The 19,946-nt window shown below is 38.7% G+C and overlaps 1 protein-coding gene across 3 annotated transcripts; it reads left to right on the top strand.

Annotated features, from left to right (window-relative positions):
* The first annotated feature begins 1,311 nt into the window (after window positions 1-1,311).
* Window positions 1,312-19,398, top strand: LOC133848410 (uncharacterized). Of its 3 annotated transcripts, none has more exons than XM_062283965.1 (7): window positions 1,312-1,503; window positions 15,721-15,772; window positions 15,829-15,905; window positions 15,959-17,064; window positions 17,122-17,211; window positions 17,300-17,546; window positions 18,542-19,398. In XM_062283965.1, the coding sequence occupies exons 3-7, from the start codon at window positions 15,830-15,832 to the stop codon at window positions 19,192-19,194; spliced, it is 2,172 nt and encodes a 723-aa protein (XP_062139949.1). In that variant the 5' UTR covers window positions 1,312-1,503; window positions 15,721-15,772; window position 15,829; the 3' UTR covers window positions 19,195-19,398. The 3 variants fall into 3 exon arrangements, with proteins under 3 accessions (XP_062139949.1, XP_062139951.1, XP_062139950.1); XM_062283967.1 differs by having other exon boundaries at window positions 1,313-1,503; window positions 17,303-17,546; window positions 18,542-19,397; XM_062283966.1 differs by lacking the exon at window positions 1,312-1,503 and adding an exon at window positions 10,491-10,614.
* Window positions 19,399-19,946: the final 548 nt, after the last annotated feature.

Genomic DNA, 19,946 nt, shown 5'->3' with positions numbered 1-19,946 from the left:
TTCACACCACTTCCTCGTGCTGCTTTGCCAGCTTCTCCTAGCTAGGCAAAAACTTTTGCGACACCTCTCGCTGTCCCCTGAGAACTTTTGCTGCTGCATATCGGAGGAGGGCGAGGGCGAAGCAGACGGACGGACGGGCGGATCCAAAGTGTTTGTCATTCTTTTGTAATTTAGCGACCCCACGCGACAACCTCTCCAGCCCAAGCGATGGCTTCATTATCTCCTTGCCAGCTCCCTAACCCATTGTCTATAGCTGTTGCCTCGCTAACATCCTCCCTCCCCGTTGTCAAGGGGTGCTTGTTTAATTTCGCGTACCGCAACGCACAATTACACCAAAGAAGACAACGGCCAGGTGAATTGTTGTCCACCTGAGCAGCGGAATGTTGCTCGAGGGGCTGCAATTATGAGACCGAGAAAGACGGCTAGAAATACAAAGGCATCTAAGGTGGATTGTGAAGAGGGTATAGAAGGAGTTGCAGAGTGATATATGTTTGTATGAAGGCTAAGAAGAAGGACTTTACAGACAGATAGAGGAGCATACAACAAACGAAGAGAGTGTTTTATTATTTTATATATTTTCACATAGAAAATTAATAGCAGCAAATATTCGAATATTTTCTTTTATTTTACTTACGTTGAAATCAATATATTCTATTTAGTTGGCCCAGAGATTGAATCTGATAGTTCAAGTCAAGAACTAGAACGACAACAACAACAATGCAAACAAGTAAGAAAGCTACAGTCGAGTGTGCTCGACTATGAGATACCCGCTTTCCTGTTTGAATAAAAGCAAAACAGCGCTGCATTATTCTTGAAATATACAAAATTAACAGCCACAAAACTACTAAGATACACCGAAAGCTATGTTTGGTATATTGTTATTCATTCAAAATATACCATAGAGTAATAAACATTTGAGATTGTGAGCCAAAGCAGCTAAGATCATATTGCAGTAGCCATATCTACATACATACATATGTATTTAGGTGTTCATATGGAGGGATAGTCAGACAGACAGTCATGTTGATGCTGATCTATTTACTCTATATATTTACTCTATAGGGTCAGAGAGGGTCCTCCTGCTTGTTGCATACATTTCCTGAAAGTTAAAATAGCTTTCTACCTTATGGGTAGCCGGTATAATTAGATATAGTTGAGTTAAAGATAGCTACGAAAGAAAAGCATATAAAATTATCTTGAAAAAACAATAATTCAAATTTTAAATATAAATATTAATATTAATCAATTAGGGTTGGAACTCAGTAGGCATATTAGAATTTGATAACTCCTGTCAGAGATTGGAATTAAAATTTTTTGTTACAATCGGCTAGTAACACATTGCATAGTAACTTCAAATCCTTTAATAAATTTTTAAAAACAAAGTTCTTCAGAAAAGAAAATTCATTGAACCTCAAGCTTGTACGCTAAGAATAATTCTCGATTTGGACGAGACGAAACTCAAATAAGAGGAGGAAGTCAAGCTTTAATTGGAACAACTGTTTGGTAAGTGAATCGACTAGAAGTATTTTTGAGATTAAGTCAAACATTGAAAAGAATCCCGGTTATACATTTAAGTTACTCTCTTTGGCATAGTTTTAGTAATTTGTAGACATCCGTTTAGTTCAAGAAGTGAGAACTTCAATTTGAAATACAGCTTTAAATTGGCAACCTTTAATTAAACTTTGTGCAATGTCCAAGTTTGGGATTTGGGAAATCGGGTAAAATGGGCAACGCTAAGTGCTTAGGCTTCATTAGCTGCGTTTTTCTGCGGGCTGCGTTTTCGATTTCCATCTGAACCGAACCGCATCGAACCGAACCAAACCAAACCGGAGTGGAGCGAAAAGCAAAAGCCTTGGATGGCCGGCCATTGGGCAACCGGAACCCGGGGAATGTGAATGTTTGAACGGTGTTGATTTTCACACAACACAGCGTGAAATTAGAAATCAACAACATGTCCTTTCACTAACAGATTCAGCAAGTTGCAAGAGTGTGTGTGAGTGTCAGAGGGGGAAAGGGATAAAAGAAGGCGTGGTATAGGCTTCAGGTGTCGCTGGACAAATCAGTTTTGGCTGCAACTGCTGCTGTTGCTGCTGCTGATGATGCTGCTGCTGCACTCTGCGGTCAACGTCTGCCGTTGACAGACCAAATTAAAATGTCCTGACGTCATGTCCTTCCATCTAGCTGACAGTCTGTGTCTGTCCCTCTCTCATCTACTTCTCCTATCTCACTCTCTGTGTGTGTGTGTGCTTCAGTTAATGACCAATTTGCCAGGCTCTCATCACTCCCACTCAACCGGTCGGCGTGGCAATCGCAACGCAGTCAACAGCCAAAACACAGCCAGCAGCTGTCGCAATTCGCGTTTTTCGGATTTTGGTAACAACATCGCATTCATCAGACTCCCCATCTTCCCTGGTGCCCTGATGTCCTGATTCCCTGACTCCCTGACTTCCATTCCAACTCGCGACTCGACATATTTTGTGCGATAAATCTTAAAGTTACGAAAATTGGCAAGCAAACAAAATGCGGGCCAGATAAGCACAAACAAGACAAACAACAAACAGTCAACAAACAAAAACAGCAACAACAACAATAACAACAAAAGCAACAGCAATCGCTTCAAGAATTACAACATGTCGCATTTTGTACGAAATTTGAATAAATTTGGATGTTCGTGAGTCGCTGCCGCTAAAAAGTTAGCTCTCAGCTACAATTAACTTTTAAGTATGGCATTTTACAGATACCGCAGATATTGTTGAGATATATGTACTTACATAAGTACACCACGCATAGCCACCCAACCACCCCTTGCTTCCCACCCCCTCTCTCCCCCTCTCACGCAAGCGGCGTGGAAAATAATTTCATGCAATTTATCATGTCAGCAGAGACAGAGTCAAACACAGCGAACCACAAAAACCACCGCCAGTTGGCAGTACAGCGAATTTTGTATACTCTACAAATAGTTTAAGCGCTGAATTACCATTTCAGAGAGAGATAAACAGTGAGATAACAGAGTGCAGGTTGAATTATACATTTGAGTTAATATTACAATTGCCAAATATTTACATTTTTTAAACCCGCTACCCATAGGGTAGAAATTTATGTAACAAGCAGAAGAAGACATCTCCGATCCAATAAAGTATAAATGTACATATTTTTAATTAGCCGAGACGATATAGTCATGTCTGTCTGTCTGTCCGTCCATCCATATAAACATCTAGATCTCAGGGACTATAAGAGATTTCTTATTGATTTTGCTGACATTTGACATTTTATTTTGACATATTTCGAAAATAGTTCTTTATACTTTAATTTAAAATGTTAAGCGGCTATTTCATAATCGAGCACAATGGACTGTAGCATTTTTACTTGTCAAATACATTACATTTAAATTATATGCCGGATTCTTCTTCTTATATGCGAGTTTGTCTTTATATTTTAAATTCTGCATTCAATGTTTTTAATTTTTATATAGTACTTTGTATTTACAATCTGTTTGAACATAAAAAGGAATTTTACATAAATGCATTGGATATAAATTTACAATATTCAAATATGAGCCATATAAAGTTCATTAAAATTTCCTTTCAATTGAATTATTTAACATTGTATTGTAATGTTTAAATGTTGCAATGAAAAGTTTACAGTTTTGCGATAAAATTTATTGAATTTATTTAGATCACGTTAGGTAAATGTAAACAAGGCTTGAAAATAATAAATAGAAGCGCTGAAAAATAATTTAGAAACACTGGGATTTATAATTATTAACATGTATGAATAACTGGACAACAAAAGCAATCACAAAGTGAACGTACTTCACTTGCGGGGGGGAGCGGTGGGCAGAGTGTGTTCACCAACAAAAGTGCGTGCGATTTCCGCTTCCGCTTTTTGGCATCCATAACGAATTTTTGCATAAATAGAAAGCTCACTTCGTGGTTGCTTCTATTAAGGCTGTTGTTCTTGTTGTTGTTGCTGTTGTTGTTGTTAATAGCCAACCATTTATTTTGCTTAATGAAATTTGCGAAAAATCAAATGTAGAGCGCAGCATGTTGAACCATTTCTGGCCTTTATTAGCCGCCTGCAAAAGCAAGGGCTGCTCCATCTCCATCTCCATCTCCACCATCGACAACAGCGTCACGTGGCACTGAACAGTAACAAAAATTGGCATTTTCTTTAGTCCAGTCAACTCAAATGCGATTTCTTTTGTCTCCTGCTTCTCTGCCTCTGTCTCTGCCTCTGCCTCTGCTTCCTTGTCATTCATGACTCGCGCGCATCACGTGCGCAATTAAATTGACGCATTCTTGACGGATTCGTTTGAGGTTCTTCGTGTCCGATGGCCTGAGCCCCTTCCTCTGGCTTATTGTTAAATAGCAACCGGGGAATTGTCAGCACCATTTCAGTTGCTTCCCAATTCCCCCCCTCGATGTGAAACAAGTCGCGTTGACATCATTAATCATGCAAACATTTCATTCTTGTTACTTTTGTTACGCTGCAAACTCTTCAAAATTCTGTTCCCCATTGTGGTTCCCTTTTCCTTCCCTCAACTTGCTGGCCAATTGAGCACAGCTCTACGCTGCCAAAGATACACATCTGCATTCTATATACGCATCGGTCATGGCACCAAGGAAGATTCACTGAGCCATTGACTAGAATTTGCCACAAGTTAGTGTAGCAAAATATAATTCAACTGAGAATCAATATATGTAAGTCTCGATTCTGTTTTTTAACATATTGAAAGTAAAACTTCAGACCTGCCATATTAGGTATGATTTCTTTTAAATAAACATTTATTTAAATTTAAAACTATGTGCTGTTTCTGCTCTTTATAGTTAAATTGTTTTGCCTGCAATGCGTTGAGGATCTACACAACTGTTGGGTAGCAGTTGATCAAAAGTACCTTAAGCAAGCTGCTGAAGCTCTTCAGCCTGACCACGCCCACTTCGCCCCTTCGCCTAATTAATATCTTGGTCCGCCGCCTAGTCGAACCCACACACAAATTATGACACTCATACATACAAATTTTTGGCAATCACTTTTTCACACTTTCCAATTTACAGCAGCTTACTTTATCAACGTGTTGAAATTCTACTTAACTGTTGAGTAACCGTTGGCCAAATGCACCTTAAGCAAGCTAGAAATTTGTCATGAAGCTCTGCTACGTGACCATGCCCACTTAGCCAATCCGCCTTTACTAATTTGTCGGTCCGCCGCCTAGTCAAACACACACACTAAATATCATACACATACTTACAAATTTTTGGCATCGACTTTTTTAGTCACATACTTAAATCAACTACCAGCAGCTACCTTAGGCAATCTTTGAATTCGACACAACTGCTAAGTTACAGTCGGAGTTGTTCAGCAAAAGTTGAGTAAAAGTACCCTAAGCTTTATAAGGCAATCCTTAGCAACCTCTCCTGCTTGACCATGCCCACTTAGCTCAACCGCCTTCACCAATATCTCGGTCCGCCGCCTAGTCAGACATACTCACACAATATTATCGACATACTCACAAATTTTTGGCATCGTCTTTTTTGGTCACATACTTAAATCAACTACCAGCAGCTTCCTTAGGCAATCTTTGAGTTGAGCACAACTGTTTAGTTACAGTCGCAGCTGTTTAGCAACGGTTCAGTAAAAGTACCCTAACCAATCGAGGCAATCTTTAGCAACCTCTACTGATTGACCATGCCCACTTAGCCAATCCGCCTTTACTAATTTGTCGGTCCGCCGCCTAGTCAGACATACTCACACAATATTATCGACATACTCGCAAATTTTTGACAATACGTTTTTTAGTCACATACTTAAATCAACTACCAGCAACTTTCTTTGGCAATGTATTGCAATGTATTTGAGTTCTGTACAACTGTTAAGCAACTGTTGAGTAAAAGTACAAGTTAAGCAAGCTAGGCAATCTTTAGCAACTTCTTCTGCTTGACCACGCCCACTTAGTTCATCCACCCACTCAAATATCTCGGTCCGCCGCCTAGTCAAGCACACACACATGAATTTGTCCGACATAAACTGAAATTTTTGGCATGACATTTTCAGACTCGATCGTTTACCAGGCAACACGTTGAGGATCTGCACAACTGTTGAGTAGCAGTTGATTGAAGCCACACACATGCACACATACATTCGTGCAAATCGAAGCTCAGCAATCTTTGTAAAGCACAATGACATGCAAATTTCGTACAAATTTTTGGCCACGAGTTTTTCACGCTTTCGCTGAAACGATTACGGAATCATTACTAATAGTTTAGTTTTGCTAATATTATGCATGAATAATATCTTGGACTACTCTGAATGACTGTAATTACAATAAATGTAATTAATTTGATTAAATTCTTCAAATCGTTGCAGTTTTTCTCTACTTTAATATTGATTTTTATTATTTAAAGTTTTTCCATTTTAATTAGATTTTATTCTCAAAATTGTGATATGCTTTGCTTTGCTATGTTTTTATCTGCTCTATAATAGATTTTATTTCTAATGAACCAAATATTATTACCAATACCAACTAAATTAAAAAAAAATACTGTTCTCATACAAAATTAAAAAGCTGAAGTGCGTTTTTCTAATGACCAAGAAATTTGTCCCTAATTTTGAATAACTTTAAGGAATTGTTTGAATTTTTTAATTTTTGTTAAATTTGTATAATATTTTCAATATTATATTTAAAGTATGCTTTAATACAAAATGTTTTTGCACATCAACTTCATTTGAATCCTTATCAAAACAATAAATATTAAGCAAACCAAACCAAGACCAGTATTTTATGAATAAATTTTTCCATTTTTACTATGATTAAACTAGACTTTATTCTAGTAACATATTTTTTCTACTATCTGGTTATAGTTGCTTTACTTTTTATTGAAATTTGTTTCAGAGTTTATTTTTGCAGTTGCCACATGATTCGCTGATCATTGTTAGTTGGCATTGGTGAGGAAATCCCCTTTGTGAGTGCAACCGTAACTAAACATTTGGATTAGGCGGCGGTGACCTCTGACCTCTCTCTCTATCTCTCTGTGTGTGTGGTAGGCAGAGTTAGGCACGACTGCGGATTGCCGACTGGCGGTTAACGAAACGTTGAAGGGGGAAGAGAGGAAGCAGGAGTTAGCCGCAAAAACGCAGAAACCGCTAAACAGTCAGCGGCGCCAAATGCAAACAGTTGAAATGCCATTTGCACAGCCCGATTGAGAGGGGAGTGAGGAGGGGAGAGAGAGTTTAGGCGAGACAGCGGGAGAAATGAAATCAGTATGTTGGCTAAATAAATTTCATGGCAAAGCGTAAAAGGGCAATCCTGTGGGATTGTTGCCATCGCTCCTCTGGCCACGATTCCGCAATTGGCAATCGACGCCGCAAATCGCATTTTAAGCCTCGCGTGCGATTAGTTTAATTGCCATTGCAGTGACAGAGGCGGAGGCATAGAACAGAGAGAACAGAGAGAGAGGGAGACGCAACAGGACAATGCAACATTTGCATAGCTGCGGCCAGCAAAACGGTTGCGCGCTCCCTTAATGCGAAAATAAGGATTAACCAATGAAATTTATAAATGCGCCAGCGCTCAGCCAAAAGCTCCAACTGCATTCAGTAGCCAGCAGCCAGCAGCCAGCAGCCTGCATCCTTCCTCTACACATCGCTCTCTGCTGTGTCCTGCTGTGTCCTCTGTGCACGCGCGTAAATTGAGTGCATAAATTGGCCGCATCTCCAGCTCTCTGGTTGTGTCGCATCGCCCGACAGGGCAATCTATTTTGGATTAAATCAAATCGAAATAAACGATTTTTAATGGCCAGCACGCAGAGTCCTGCTCCTTGTGTTGGCTGCTCTCGGGTCTGGCCACAGTGGCAAAAACGAGGTCATTAATTATTTCTTCAAAAGCAAAAGATAAGCCTGACCAGGCAGTCGACCGTCCAACCCTGGCCTGCAAATTAACCCCCAGGCCATTCACTCGCATCCTTTTTGGCGTTTTGTGTCATTAGCTTAAAAACCCCGAAACCGTAACGCAAAAGGACAATGGTCAGCTGAACAGGACAACAAAACCCTCCACACACACACACACAACTGTGTGTGCGTGCAACTGTTGTTTGTGGCACCAGCAGCAGCAGCAGCAGCAGTAGAGTTGACGTCGTCCTCGTCGACGTCGACGGCGGCCGCATGTGCCACAAAGATTAATTAATCTTTAAGGACTCATTTCGTGTCCTGTTTTTGTGCCTGCCAGCTTCTCACTCATTAGGCATTTCGGCATTTAGACATTTGCATGTGCAGCCGACACCAAAATGAATTTATTGCCCCAAAAGTCCGGCAGCAATTTCAGACCCAGAGCCAAAGAGTCCTCTGCATCTGCCCCCCTCAAGGTCCTCAAACTGGACGCTGACTAACAGCTTCTGGCATATAGCCGACATCAACTGTGACCTCAAGCCTTTATCTTCTGTCCTTTCTACTCCTTCTTTGCATTCTATGAATGTAATAATAACCTCAACATTCAGACTATTTCTTAAGACGTAGTTTACTTGAATAAAATTGACTGCATTTCAGTTTTATTATATAATATTATTAAAAAGAAAAGAATTAATTATTATTATTTTACTTTTTTGTGTTATTAATTGTTCGACTTACATTCTATTAAGATTATGTTGGAATATCTCTATGGAAATAATTAATAATATCATTTCATACATTGACAACATTAGTATATGATTTATACGAATGAGAATGACTACAACTTCCTATTTCCTTATTGATCTTGATCTCAATATGAATGAGGTTTGATGCTGCGATTGAAAGTAATTAAATACTGAAAATTAAATATTAAACTATACATTCATTCATTCAACAGTTAAAAAAAAAACATTCACAATTTTGCCACTTTATTACCTTTAATTTTGTTATATTTATTGGATGCCAGTTTAACTTATTCCTATTAAATTTACTGTAGTATTTGCAGTATTTAATTTTGATTTTTTAATTTCAACTTTAACTTTAAGAAATCTTCCTTTTCACATATTGCAAAATTCTTATTATTTATTAATGTTATTTTCAAATGCTGCGCTCAAATATTTTTCGTGCTGCGTATTGAATTTTCTTTTGCAAATCAAGTTAATCCTTCGATTTTTCTTATCGTCGTCTGCTTGTAACCTCACTTATTTGTCTTAAAATAGTTTTTTTGTTTTGTTTGCTTGCTATACGATTGGATTTCTTTTAAGACTAGCCGCAAGTATTTGTCAGACTTTCATTTGCAGTCTATCCATTTCATTTGGGCGCCCGTCAGGCATTTATTTTGATTACCAATTGACATTCATTTCAATTTGTTGGTTTCTTATCATAAGCCGCATCGTCATCCTCATCCACATCCACATCGTCATCATCAGAGGTGGAGAGAGCAAGATTCCCCCTGACCCAAGAAATGACCAGCAAAGCTTTTCACCACTTCGTATATAGATAGATATTAAACTAAGCCCACGTCCAGAGGCGAAAGGCAGGGCAAAAGATTTCGTTAGATTTCTCTGTGGCATTCTCACCGCTGTCTTTGCCTCTGATGTGGCATCAACCAAAATGGCACCATAACAACAGAGGCATGCCTTAAATATCTGCAGCTTTCCCCGCCGCCCCTCTTAACTTATCTCAGTTTAAGCCAGAAATGTTTGTCAAAGTTTTGTCGCTTGTTTCATGTATAAAATATTTACAGCTGATTATTTGCGCAGGTTAATGTGAATGTGTCTGTGTGTGAGTGTGAGCTGAAAAGTTATCCTTGTTATCCTTTGATGCCACGACTGCGCCATCGACTGCGTTTACTCTTAATTTATTAGCTCGCATACGTGAATTATTGTCGTCTAGAGTTTTCCACATTCCACTTTCCACTCGCTCTGACATTGATTGGCATCTGGGAATTCCCTTCCCTTCCCTTTCCTTTTTCTCTAGCGACAAATGCAACCTCGAATGCCAGCTGAGAATATCTCTTTCGTTTAATTTAGATAATTTTAGCAAATATTTTGTGTGGCATATTTCCAAAAACTACATTAGACGTTATTAAATATTCAGTTTTTAGTGCTCAGCATAATTAAATATATTATAATTGTAAGTATAAAATAAGATATGATTCCAATATGCAAAGTTTGAAAACTAAAACAATTATAATAAATCTAAAATAATAAGAGCAAAGGCAATATGTTTGGCGAATAAAATCTGTAGTCTATATTAGGTAAAACTGCCCTTAGAGTAATAAATAAATAAAAATGCTCGTAGTCTAATAAATAATATATTGTATATAATAAATGGACCAAAGCCAAGTGGAAGTGATTATTAAAAATGTCACAAAACACAAAAATAATTCTTAAAAACTTGTATTTTTCAAGCATAATTTGATAAATTATAATCTTTGCACCGATGGAAAACAACTACGAATGAGAAAATTTTGGCTGTTAGTCACTGACTTAAAATGCAAATAGAAAAGTTAAAAATATTGATATATCATAACTGATCTCAGTTGGCTAAATTTAAATTTCATATGTGTTCATGTGTTTAGAATAAAATAAAATCATTTAATCATAAAATATACAAAAGAAAATAGATAGTAACAAAGCAAGAAAGTGGAAGCCAAAAAGAGTTTGTCAGGTGAGTGAGAAAAATCTTTCGGCCATGCTCTATAATGATTACTGATAGTCCTTAAGCTTTTGCTTCTGAGCACCGTTTGTTTCCTTTCCTTGCTTCCTGTCGCATTTTTATGTGCAAAGTTTGGGCATAAAATGCGAGAAGCTTAAGGATAATAGAGCTCAAGGTGGGAGGGTGGCAGCACAGTTGTGTGCGTAAGAAAAGGAGTTGCGTTTGAAATGATTAATGATGTGTGTGTGGCATAGATGTTAACGCCTCAACACACACACTGACACACACACACACACACACAAACATTCTCATACACGCTCGCTGGTAAATCGTAGCTTGTCGCGACAGATGTTGTCATAAATAAAAAGCGGCAAGCGGAAGGACTCGACGCTCTGGCAGGCAACATGTAAATAAACATACACACACACACACACTCACACATACATAGCAAAGCCACTGCTGATTTATAAGTGTGTGTGTGAGTCCTTGGAGTGAGTCTGTTCAGGGCACATTAACGTCAAATCAGCCGCATAAATTGCGTAAAACGCTCAATTTATTAAACGAAGCATACTTTTCTCTTTTTTTTTCTTGTTGCTGTTATTTCGCATTGTGGCTTGCGTGGGCGTGGCCACGGGGCGTATGCGCGACAAGTGTATTTGCCAGTTAATAAATGTCACACAGTTCTGCGCTGCCAAAATTGCCAATTGTGTATGCATTGGCTCTCATTGCATATTTAAGTAAACGCCTCAATTGTCAGCGAATCCTTTGCGCCTCTGCTTCTCATTCTAAAATCACGGCAACAACTAGCGAACTGGCAACAGCAACAGCAACAACAACTCTGCTCGCTGGCAACTGGCAATTGGCATTTGGCATTTGGCAATTGCTTGGAACGTCGTCATCAATCGATTTGATTATCTGGCCAGTCTGTAGTCAGGCTGACAGTGTTGTACAGATACACACATACATACATATATACAACGAGGACTCCCCTCCAATTCTCCGCAACTCAAAAAGGACTCATAAAAATTTTAAAACGCTTTCGGGTGCGAGGTTTTTGATTGTGATTGAGACAAGTGCTGACTTCGTCGACTTGGCAAATACACAATGAAAGTTCGCTGCCTTAGCAACCAGTAAACGAAAATGTATCTCTTGGATATTCACATGAGACCAACAAATGGTTGGGAAAATGTGGAAATGAATCAAAATAATTGAGAAAAATATATTGATTGATAGATACTTTTAAATAAATGCAACACAAACTTGAAATGTGTGACGAATTTATGTTGCAAAGAGCAACAACTTTGTTAATCTAGATATCTCAATTTATTATATTGTACAATATATAATTTTATTGCAGTTTTTATTTTCATTGTATCATTTTTGTAAGCTTCAACTTACTTCAACATTGTAATACAAAATGTCCAAAGATATTTACACGTGTTTAAAGAAAAGAAAACAAAAAGTGATTAGGGCAGTTTTATTTGAACAGATTAACATACTAGCAAAAACACAATAATATACAATCATTAAATTCTAAAATATAGGCTTGCGATTAGAAATTTGGTTTTATATTTTTGTGATTATTTTTAATTTATTTTATCAAAGTATTTCTATACTTTTACTTGATTTTGGACTTTAGTTTGTTCTTTTAATATTTTTATATTTATATTTTAGTCTTATATTCTGCTTATTTTTGCTTCCAAGTCTCTCTAAATGTTTCATTCGCAGAGCATTGGACATTTTTCATTTAATTTATTATAAGATATACTTTTATTATACTCGTTTTGCGACATTAGCTTGCTCATTTAATATATTTATCTTAATATATTAGTGTTGAATTCTATTCACTGCATGTTTCTATTTAATAATATTTCTTCATAGAGCATTGCGTGTTCGCATATGCTCTTTATGCAGATTTCTTTAGACTGTTTCGCGCATTGTTTTGCAATTGCACCGTGGACGTGCTGGGGCTTCCCTTCTCACTCCAGCTCTGTATGTGTGTGTGTGTGTGTGTGTGTGTGTAGGTGTCAAGGGTATTGTCCTTGGCAAGGCAATCTCTTCATCCTGCCAATGTAGCAGGCCAGTCGCCGTCTCACGAACATGAGCGCTCGTTAAACGGATGAGTTAAAAGTCAAAAGCCCTAAAGGATTTTATTTGAATTGCGGTCTGCGCCACCGTTCGACGTTTGCCAGCGCCATCATCGCCCGCCTCCGCCTCCTCCTCTTCCTCCTCCTTCTTATTCTTCTTCACTTCACCCTTCTCTGAACAACGTCAGCTAGTCAGCATCAATGGCATAGCCTTGTCCTTGTGTGGAGCTAACCCCACCCCACCATCAACATCAACATCAACACAAAGCAAGGACCGTGTTGTGTGTGCCATGTTTTATTTAAAGTTTATCTTCACTGCCTTTTTTCCACTTCCTCAGACACTTGCCGCTAATTTCGCGCCAAGGCTGCGGCAAAAAATATGCACAGCATAAAATGTGGAAAAATATTTTGGCGCAAGACACAAACTCAGCTGAACAAAAAAAAAATCAAAACCCTTTCTGTTTTATTTTTATACCCGCTACTCATGGGATAGAAGGGTATTATGACTTTGTGTCTGCAGGAAATGTATGTAACAGGCAAAATAAATATATATATTGTTGATCAGCGCTAACAGACGAGATTTTAACATATAGCCATGTCCGTCTGTCTGACTGTCCGTCTGTCCGTTCCTATGACATCCTCTCAGTATTTATGATTTTTATACCAAATATAGCTTTCGGTATTTTAGTAGCATTAAAAAGTAGCAAAAAGTATATAAATTTGATACATTCTAAAAATAATACCGCGTGGTTTTGCTTTTATTAAAAATGGGTAGCGGGTATCTGTTAGTTGAGCACACTCGACTATTCCTTTCGTATTTTTTTTACGCCTTTGTTGTATTCGTCGGCACGTCGCATTTCAAAGCCGTGTTGAAAAATATTTGAAATAATTGCAAAAATGTTTTTTTTGTGCTCGTTTTCGTTAACCCGAGTGTGAGATTTTTGTTGTGCGTAGCATTTTGGCTGCGTCTTATAAAACAGATCAGACATTGGCTATAAGGCTTAGACTGAGTTATGCCGAGCACGTTTGCCTGCTGTCGAAAGCCCTTTTAACTGGAACAAACACGTCTCACACAACAGGCCCGACTGCTGAGGGGAAGAAGCCTTTGTAATCTATCTTGAACTGACTGAGAATATTCCTCAACCTTTAGCGTATTATATTTGTAGATCATTCACCGAGTTCTTTCTAAGTTCAATTAAAGTTAGTGAGATTTTTAAATTGTGCTAAAAAGTAGCAAGTGGCCAGTTGGTTTTAGAAGTGAAAGTTAGTAACAAGAGTTGGGCAATAAATAGCGAATGATTACTCGTCATAACACATCAAGGTATTCTTGAACTCCAGTGGGCTGAAATATTTGTAGATCAATCACCGAGTTGATTCCAGTTCGAGTGGAAAGTGAACCTTCGAGTTTAGCTGAAACTAACGAGTGACAAGGTTAGAGATTAAAATGAACTTCAGCGAGTCGAATATTGTTAGATCCTTCACCTCTTGTTTAATGTAAGTGGGAGTTTAAAATTGTGTAAGTAGAGAGTTAGGTATAGAATAAAAGTGAAAGTTAGTAACGAGAGTTAGACAATTAATAGCGAATTATTCCTCATTTCAACCGATCATTGTATCCTTCAACTTCAGTGGTCAAAAATATTTGTAGATTATTCACCGACAAAGAGTAACAAGTAACGAGTGACGAATTGGAAACTACGAGTCTAAATAACCAATCATTATTAGAGAGTTGTGCTTAAAATTAGAATGCACTAATGAGAGTAACACGAAATGCTAGGAATGATCGAGTTACGGAAATAGTCTTGAATGAACTATTTGTTATGTCACAAGCTTAATTTTTGCTATTCATAATTGTTTTGCGGGGGTGGCGTCGATCCGACAAGAAAAACTCACTTGGCGAAAATGCACTTTTATTTGGAATTTTGCTTGCCGCAAAAAAGTAGTTGAGAGAAAGTGGGTGGCAAAAAACATTGGGGCTATATTTATGATTAGGTCTTTAAATTTCTATTGCGACAGTTTCCACAAGAAAAAAACACCAATTCAAAGGTGATGTATTTATAATAGCTTACTGTATCTTATTAATTATTAATCTTATTAAATACATACCATATGTACATACACACACATCACTTTTGGCATTTTAACAAACGCATTATTTAATTTGACAACTCCAAGCAATTAGTGGTAACACTTCAGCCAAACAAATCGATCTTTGATAACACTATCAATTAGAAATAAATTCACGATCATATGAAATGCACATAACCATCGGCAAAAAATGAACAAGCTGCGATATTTTCATGAATTTATGTCGCAAATACATTTAAAACTAGAATATGCTAGATGAATTTTAAAATAAGCTATTTTTCAAGCTATAAGCTAGATGCATATTTTACAAACTTTTCCATTTTCAAATATGCTAGAACTAGCTTATAATAAGCTAAACTGGCAACACTTGGTACAATGTATATAAAAAAGAACTGAAAGTGGGCGGGGTGATCAGCACGAGGAGAAGTTCGATCAGTGTGACTGTGTGTGCTACAATATACCAACTTTGTCGCTTTCGATAACCATTCGATATGTGGACCGCGACTACACTGTCAGCTGGTTATTGCTAAAGCTGGAAAACAATCGATGTTTGGGACCATCGATGTTTTTGAGAGTAAACATCGCTGTGATCAGTTACCAATACAGCGGCATTTAGAAACAACACTGCTCACAAAGTTGTCCATTTTCAACGTTATTCACAGATTTAATAAAAACACACGATAGTGGCGAAAGAAAAATCGATGCTTAGAAAATTTAAGAAACATCGATAGTATCGATAGTGCCATCGATTGTTTTCCAGCTCTAGTTAGCACGGTCATATCTGCCATCGACAATAGCTTCATAACAAATAACGCATTGAAAGCGGTGAGTAGATGAAAATACTCGTTAGAGAGTTGTTTTAACATTAGTTATAGAGTTTAGATTGTCATGCTAAGAGAAGGAATAATAATAGGTTCTAAAAATTGAATTGAATTTTGATTTACAGCTTTTCTGATTGAAGGAACTAAAGAAGTTTTCCCACCATTCTTCGCATTCATGTAAGTATTTGCCATGATTTCCTCACACTTGTAATTCAGCTGCTCATTAATTTCAGCATGAGCGATCCTTCGATTGGCTCCTCGTCCCCAAACTGGGCAACTCTAATCAAGAATAGCAATGAGTCGGACATAGGTAAGCAGGCAATAAAATTAGTTCGCTACTTCACAACATTTTCTAATCTTCAGAGCTGGCGGACTTTGTGAATCCAGTAGGTACAAATGACTTGGATGTGCCTTTTGAGTTAGCTCAGACATTTCCGCTCCTCATGGGCATTGGAAGTGCGGATGCCATCGGCGGTGGCCAGATGTCGCCCTATGCTCCCGTCTTTCATCCAATGGGATCGTATGCATCTCATCTGCTGGCACTCGAGCAAGCGGCCCAAATCAATCCACAGTCGTTGGGGGGGCCATCGTTGCGCGCTCTCGATGGCAATGTCGAAGAATTCTTCGATCGTGCCGAATATAATATGTACGCTAACAACGAGACCAACAACGAGCAACAACAGCAGAAGATGTCGCAAGAAGGCAACGGCGGCGGTGGCGGTGGCAAGTCACGTGCATTTCTAGAGCAATTGGAATTGCTGCCGGATGCAAATATTTTGCAGCGTGATTTTTGGCGTGGCACCGGGCAAGAGGCCGCAGTACGCGCTGCATCACAATGCTGGCCAGGTCGCGAATGCTTTCGCGATCTCAATCAGCTGATTGCAGCGGTGGCAGCTCAAGTAGAAACGGCAGGAGGAAGTCAACAAGCTGCTGCTCCAGAAGCAGACAATGACACAAAGTCGACGGCAGCAGCAGATGAAGAGAAGCTGGCAGAGTCCGCGCAGCTGGATAAAGGTACTTGCAACGAGATGAAATTCGCGGAGCAACAATCGAAATCGCCGCCGCCACCGCCACCGCCTCAGCGTGAATGGTGGCGTGCTGCCACGTTTCAGCCACAACAGGAGGCAACTTCGTCCGGCTGGAAGCCGTATTCCTATGGCCGACTGAACCCGGGTGCAGAGACAAAAACAAACGACAAATCCTGCGATGATGCCACAAATGGAACAGCTGGAAATTCACCCAACGCAGATTTTCCCAGCTTCGAAGACTTTGCCAAGCAGGTGAGCGACTGCAGCTTGTCCAGTTCGGAGTATTTGTCCACGCTGCGCAATCTCATGATACGCGCCCACAATCTGATGTTGCCGCTGCTGCGCGGTCGCTTCGCCAACATGTCCCAGGTGCAGATGGCCGCCTATACATCGGCCATACTCGAGGTGACACCACTGCATCCGAGTATCTTTCTGCCTGCGGTAAGTGTGTGAGTTTTGTTGATTCGATGTTCTTCTGTTGAAGCTGCTCTTGCTTAGCATTTGTCGCATCCAGTGACAGCCAGTGCCGGGCTCTTTTCGCCTCACCGTCCACACGGTTTCACACACCCGGATCTGGCTCATCCTAAAGTAAGTGTCAATCTCTCTCTCTCTTTCTCTTTCTCTCTCATTCTCTTTCTGTTGTCTTGTCTCGTCTCACTTTGTTGCTTGCCCTTAGCAGCCGCGACCTTTGCTCATTAATGTGGGCACACAGACGGACTATCACTGCTGGTGCATGCACATCAGCATGTTTCCACCGCCGCCGTTGCACATGCCATCGGCTCCACCACAGTCGCAGGCTCCGCTGCAGCCAACATCGCGTATCCAGTCGACTCCGGCAGCTTACTACGGCGGATCAAGCGGCGCACGCATGATGGCACCTTGCCTCCCATCTCCAGTCAGTTTCTGGGCACATCGACCCATGGGTGAGTACGGAGTATATATGTTAATAATAGATTTGTGATGATGACTTATACACTGATAGCTTATATACTGATATATAACTGTATAAAGAATTTTGTTGTAAAATGCGCGTTAAAGATATGAAAATCTTAATGTTCGAAAACACATCTTGATTTCATGAACATTTCATATACATAGACCCAAGTTTTTATATGACCAAAAATCTTATAAGATCACAAAAATATTACGTTATAATTTCTTTTTTTTTTAAGTTCTTCTAAATGCTTGCTAATCACTTTTATCATCTATTCGCGAAACATTTGCACCAATAACGGAATCTCTTCTCAGACTTCAATGAAGAAGCTTTCGCGTCAGCTCGACTAACTGAACTTTATAGTAAATTCGATAAATTACAGAATTGTGTAACCTCGTATTTTGGGTCTTATTTTGAGAATCTGGCATTTTTCAGAATAATTTTTTTACTTAATTTGTTCGTAAAGTGATCTTATTTTAATAACACAATTTATAGGACCAATATTCTTGATTTTAGTAGGTAAGTGAATATCGTGTCTGCCTGCCGGCCATTAGCAACTATTTATCAGTGACTATCAAAGATAAAGCTCTTAAGTTAATTCTACTCTTTAATATGCTACTAATTTGTTTGAATTATCATTAGTATTCATTATCATTATTATCAATTATTTAAGAATGTGTTTCTTTATTATGAAAAATAGTTTGCTTAATTATATTTATGTTTCGTTTCTTATATCAAATTCATTTATCAATCATTTATATTCACATAACATTTCTTAGACTGAAAATAAGTCTGTTTCTTATTTAGTTGCCAACTTTTTTCAATATGTACTATTTATTGTTAGCAATTATTTAATGACTTCCTTCTAGGATTTAAAAGTAGGTGCAGCTGTGTACTTTCAACAAATTTTTTAATGCTTATTGACTTTTGACTGTTAGTTTCTTTCATTGTTTTTCTCACAAATTCACTTGCCTCTCTTCTCAGTGGCATCGCCATCGAATCGCGTGATCCTGAAGCAGGTGAACAACATCTTTCTGCAGCCCACGGGACCGGTGATGCCCATGATGCCGATGATGCACTTTTCGGTGCCACCGAATGGCGGACATGCTAACGATATGCCATTTGTGGTCTACGACATTAACGATAATTATCCGGGCGCTACTGCGAGCATGGCGCAGATAATGCCCAACGTCAATATGAACATGAACATAAATGTGATGCCGAATGTGATGAACAATATGCACTTTGTGCCACCGGATGCAATGCTACCAACTGGCATTGTCATTTCCCCCTCGATGCGCACTTTTAAGCCTACGCCCGAGCCATTCGTATGCTTTGAGGCACCTGAGGAGAGCGATTTGAACGAGGAACTTGCGGCTGCGAACTCTGGAAGCGACGCGACGCTTGTGCCCAAGCAGGGTGCAGAGAAAGACAATCGAATAGGAACAAGTCGCAATGCCTACGAGTTTCCTGTTGAAGCCGATGAGGAGGAGCTAATCAAAAGCGAAACCTTCACCAACAGCAATACGACTCTCACAGAGACTGACCTTAATCGTGAGCCCAGTGCAACTGTTCAGATCGACATGCTGTCTTCAACACCTAAGGAGAATGGATCGAAGGCATGCAAGTTATTTTAATATTGGACTTTTTCGGATGGGCATTTTCATCATAGTGATACGATGTTCACTTTCCATATACTTAATATTGAATGAATGTTAGAACAGCTTGCCAAGTTTGCTGAATTATTTTAACAAATGAATAACTCTGAATAATAATATAGAAGTTAAAAAATATTCACTGAATTTATTTAATTTTCTTACACAAACATTCTTTGACCAATAATGAACTTTTTCACTTACAATTGATTAAAAATAAATAATTTTAATAATGCTTAGAAATAAGTTCTAATTTCAAATTATAATAAATATTAAACTGAAGTTTTTATTTACTAATAATAAAAAGTACATTATATTTTCTTTTCTCTTAATATTTTCATTTATAACAACATCACTAGCTTCAATTTTCAGAGGTTGTCCAATAGTAACCACCCGAATTTGAAGACAGTCTGAAGCCACCCCATTTTACTGAAAGGACACAACATTCCGTATTCCACATTCCGCATTTTGTATTCCCATTTCTCACTACCCATTTTCCATTTCCCATTTGGCATATTCTATATCATTTCATATTCATATAACGATGTGTAAATTTCAAATCGCTGCATTAAGTTTACGTTTTGAACATTTACGCGAAGCGAAAGGAAAAAGCCGTAACAAAAGTTGTTGGCCCAAGTGCCCAGAGCTCAGTGTGGTGTTCTTTATTACACGACGCCGTGTAGCATGCTCAAGTGGCATGGCAAGGTACTTACCACGAGCGAGGGATGCGGCGG

Source organism: Drosophila sulfurigaster, chromosome X (assembly GCF_023558435.1).
Source record: "Drosophila sulfurigaster albostrigata strain 15112-1811.04 chromosome X, ASM2355843v2, whole genome shotgun sequence".
Lineage (NCBI taxonomy): Eukaryota > Metazoa > Arthropoda > Insecta > Diptera > Drosophilidae > Drosophila > Drosophila sulfurigaster.
The sequence above is the reverse complement of the archived record's forward strand: the minus strand, read 5'-3'. Positions and strand labels throughout refer to the sequence as shown.